The 4,541-nt window shown below is 37.6% G+C and overlaps 1 protein-coding gene across 1 annotated transcript in view; it reads right to left on the bottom strand.

The window, feature by feature from the left end:
- Positions 1 to 4,541, bottom strand: part of Stxbp4 (syntaxin binding protein 4) — a 202,920-nt gene that overhangs the window by 19,355 nt on the left and 179,024 nt on the right. The window contains exon 15 of the mRNA XM_023705486.1: positions 1,482 to 1,539. Within this exon, the coding sequence (XP_023561254.1) occupies positions 1,482 to 1,539 (58 nt within the window). The remainder of the gene's footprint in view (positions 1 to 1,481; positions 1,540 to 4,541) is intronic.

A 4,541-nucleotide genomic window follows, 5' to 3' on the forward strand; every position in this document is an offset into this window, starting at 1 on the left:
CGCATGGTGCTAAGTGTAATCTGCACAGGGAATTCCTGGGTCCTCTGTTCTAGAAGTTCCTATTCTTTCTTATAAAATATGGCTTCAATTTATTGATCTCTAGAGACAACAAGAAAAAAAATGCATCATGAACACACTGTCATGTGAAACTTAAAAAAAAAAAATTACTTACTTGTTACAGGGTCTCGCTATGCAGCTCAGGCTCACAGTGATCTTCCTGTCTTAACCTCCCCAGCAGTGGGATTAAAGGTGTGTGACACCACACTGGATTTTGGGACTGGCACGGCATGCCTAGGTTCCTGGGGCCAGCACGGCATGTGATACTGGGGATTGAACTTGGTCCTCACACCTGCCAGATGGGTGCGTAGACCACTGAGCTATCTCCCCAGTACAGTCATGTGAAACTTTTGAATTGTCAGTCTTTTGAACGGTGATCTGATTTCTCAGAGCGTCACGATGGTTTCTCTATATTATAAAATAGTAAATACTTTTGGGTCTTCTATTGCGTTTAGTGTTATGTTCTAGGTACACGTACTGGGCAGTAGTGTTTCCCTTATTTTACAATCAGAGAATTGAGGTTAAGAGAGACAAGGAAATGTTTAAAAGGTCAGAAGGCTTGAAAATCCCAAATCTGGATACTGCTTTGGAAAGTATTTGTGCATGGGAAATGACAGCAAGGATGTTTGTTTCTTTTGCTTCAACAAAAGAGCATAGGAATATAATTTTGTAGAAGAAAAACACAGAGTCCCTTGTGGTTTCAGTGTGTTGGGATTCCCTCTTTGTGCTCTCTCCTCTAACAACGCTGATATAATAGGAGCTACTCGGAAGAGAGTGGGACTATTCCAGACCACTCTGGCCAGGGCGAAACTACCACTCCAGCAGCTAAAAAACTGCATTTCTCTTCATGTTTCTAGGTCTTGTCTTCAGTTATTTGTTGTCTGTCTTATCTCATTAGTATACAAATTCCATATCAGGGAACCAGTCTATATGCCTCACTCCTGTATTTGCAGGATTTGGAACACTGCCTGGCTAACAGCAAATGCTTAAAACAGGTTTGCAGAATGAATGGTATGTATGCACCATAAGGCGTTAAAGCAGTTTCTCTTTTTTTGCATTATTGTTAAGAAATTTTAAGCTATAAAGAGTAGACTTGTTAGATATTAATTTTTCATAAATATTAATATTATTAGCCAGCAAGTGAACTCAGGTAGGCAATCTATTTAAGCTCAAATAATAACCTTCTCCCAATTTTTTTGGTTTCCTTGAAATTGTCCTGAACTTCCCCCCCTCCCACCACCACCCAAGTGACATCTATTTTGGCACTTAAATCACATGAAATGAAAATGGTGAGGTTTCATTTCTTGTTTCTAATTTTTGGAACCTCCAAGAGTGTTTCTTGGTTTTGCTGATTATTTTGCAGCTTCCAGGTTCTCTCCAGATGTGAGGAAATTTGCTTACTTAGTTGAGATGCTTGTACTTACTTGATGAAGTACTTGATTCCATCTGCTGTGTAAGCTTCCTCCCACCCATAAGGTAAGCCTGGAGTGAAAGCAAACCAAAAATACACTTAATAAGATGATGAAGATAACTCTGTTTCCTGGACGCAAACCTCCCCCGCCCCCCATTTGGACAATTATTTCAGTCCATTTTTTTGGTACGAAATAATTTTCCAGAAAGGGGGAATTAAGACAATTCAATGAGCTTTTTGTTCAGCATCTTTACAACACAATAAATAAGTCTTGAACACTTAACAATCTGCTTCCGTTGCAATAACTGGATTATGACTTGTCATTTACATGTGGTGAGCATTTTTGTCAGCAGGATTCAAGCAAAAAATTCGTGTTGCAGCGGATGGTGTTTGCCTGAGGCAGAAGGCTGGACAAGACAGCCTCTGCTTGTCTATTCTGGCTCAAAGTTTCTTTAATTGGCTTCCTTTGCATTCTTTCACTCAGCTCCACAGGGAATCATGCATGAATGCCAGATCAGCAGGGGTCTGAAAGTAGCTTTTGGACAAGACAAAAATTTCTTACTAAGTTTGAAAGTTTAGCCAAGTGATTTACAATGGATTGTGGCATTTCACTCTGTTAATTAAGAATTTTGTGCACTAAACATAAACGGCCAAACAATATGCTAAACTTAGCTTCCATTTCTGTAACGGGATTGAGAATAATTAGCTAAAAGAGAAAGGGAATGAAGTAAGCCAGCAGCATGTGGCCTATCCCATAAGTGAGTGTATTTTTTTGCCCTTATTACATCAAGAGACGGCCCGCTGTTGAGGCAGCCACAGTCTCTTACATGCTAATTCTGGATGGTATCCAGCGAAAACACAGTGGTTTCCACTCCTTTACTCCATCCTGGACTATGACCTCTTGGAGCATGTTTGTGACACTGGCCTATCGTGGCTCCTTTGATGAGAACAGCGTGCATTAACACACTAAAGAAAACTGTTCGGGTAGCCTACATTTTGGAAAATATCTGAGCTTCAGCAACAAATCCTTGGCTCCCATTCGCCCAAGCAAAAGCAAGGGGCAGAGGGAGAATATAGAGACAGTTCAACTTCCTGAATGCCATAAATTTGACTTCCTCACTGTTCAGCTCTTCAAAAAATGCTCTGAGAATCAGCTTTTAGGATACTGACTTTGTAACTAAGAAAAATAGGCAATTGAAAACAAGCTTTATGTTGATTTCCAGTCTTTTAATACAAGCTGTACAAAATGAAACCAACTGCAAAAATTCCTACATTTTCTCTTAATGAATTAATGTTTCTATTCTAAGTAGAAAAGAAGTGCCTCTGAGAACTCAGCATAATCAAATGGACGTTTTCTACTATTGAACTATCACAGAGAAAGTAAGCACTATTCGTTTAGCTTCCAAATGCTTTCATAGATTATGTTAACTGTATGAAAAATAAGAAACTAGTCAATCTTCTTTAAAAAAAAAATCCCACTTGTTTTCTCAATACAGGGATCTTATCCTAAAATAATCTCTACACATTACTTCATCCTTAGGGATATTTTGTGACAACAGTTATCAAATAACCATTTTAACTCAACTGCTTATGAATTATACCTTTATACACGTGTCATGATATTAGAATTTTCATTTACTAACAGGAAGTAAATAATGTAGGAATTACTATTCAGTGGCATGGGAGTCATGGTATTCCGATATCAATCTTAATTTTTAAGTGAACCTATGGATTAAAAAAATATTACCTATACAGTGTACATTTTTCTTTTCATTAAAATACCTGTGATTTAAGAAATTAGAACAGATATACTTGTGCTGACCAAACAAGTCATTTAGTAGGCAAATACCTTTTTCACATAACTTTTACACAACCTGTAGCTGCCCTTGCCTTTTTAATCAGAAACTCTAGTGTTTCTGAGCTCATTTTGTCATAAAAGCAAAGTTATTATGTACTGTCATTCAGACTGAAGGCTTGAGGTGCTGGAGAAATGACTTAGTAGAAAAAGCGCTTGCCCGGCAAGTGTAAGGGCCTGAGTTCAAACCCCAGTTTCCAAAAAAAAAAAAAATAAATAAATAAAAAAAAAAAAAAAAAAAAAAAAAAAGATTGAGGGCTTGTCATAATGACATAAAACCTTTATACTTGTGAATCTATAATGTTTCCATTTTTCCCTTTTCATATTTGTCTTAAATCTGTTACGACAACTGTAACCACCTGAAGTTGGTCCCCATCGGAAGGGTTCTTCTGTGAATCCCCACATCGCATTCTTTCCACTAGAGAGCATCTGTTTCCAATCAAAAACTTCATGCTGATGACTCTAAAAGTTGCATGAGCACCTTGCCAAAGTAAAAGTCTGGCACAGATTGAACTGAGATCACTGGCTGTTACCTCGAACTCCACGGGTCCAGAATCAAACTCATCGGGTTTCCATTCAAAATGTTTTCCTTTCCGATTTCTCAGTCTATTGATGTACCAAATACCTTCTTTGTCATATTTGGCCCCATGGTTCATTCATGAAACATATACTGGTCATTTGCTGTGTGATCAGCATTTTGCTTTGTCCTTGATCTATGATGATGTGCACAGATTTTGATCTCATAAAGCCTTAAACATAATCCTAAGTACATATATTAAATATAAGGACTATGAAGAAAACACGTGGCATATGATGAAAGAACAACTCAGGGCACAGAAAAAGGCTAACTTCCCTAACACATTAGTTATACCTACAAATAAGAAAAAAATCAGTAACAAATACGATCCATAATAACAGGTAACAGAGAAAGCATTTGGGACACAAGAAACACAAATGACCCAAACACAGGAAAATGTTTAACTTTACTCCCAATAAGTGACACAGATGTTAAATAACTAGTAGATGCTGTGTTCATCTATCAGATTAGCAAAAATTAAAGAGCAGTTTTGAAAGACATGGTATTGAAGGTGTGAAGAGAAAGTCTTTTTTTTTTTTTTTTTTTTTTTTTGTCATTTTGAAACAGTGATATCTTGCTATGAAGTTCAGGCTGGCCTTGAGCTCACTCTGTAGCTGAGGCTGGACTCCAACTCTCTAGGA

This window comes from Octodon degus, unplaced genomic scaffold, assembly GCF_000260255.1.
Source record: "Octodon degus isolate 3935 unplaced genomic scaffold, OctDeg1.0 scaffold00222, whole genome shotgun sequence".
Taxonomy (NCBI): Eukaryota; Metazoa; Chordata; class Mammalia; order Rodentia; family Octodontidae; genus Octodon; species Octodon degus.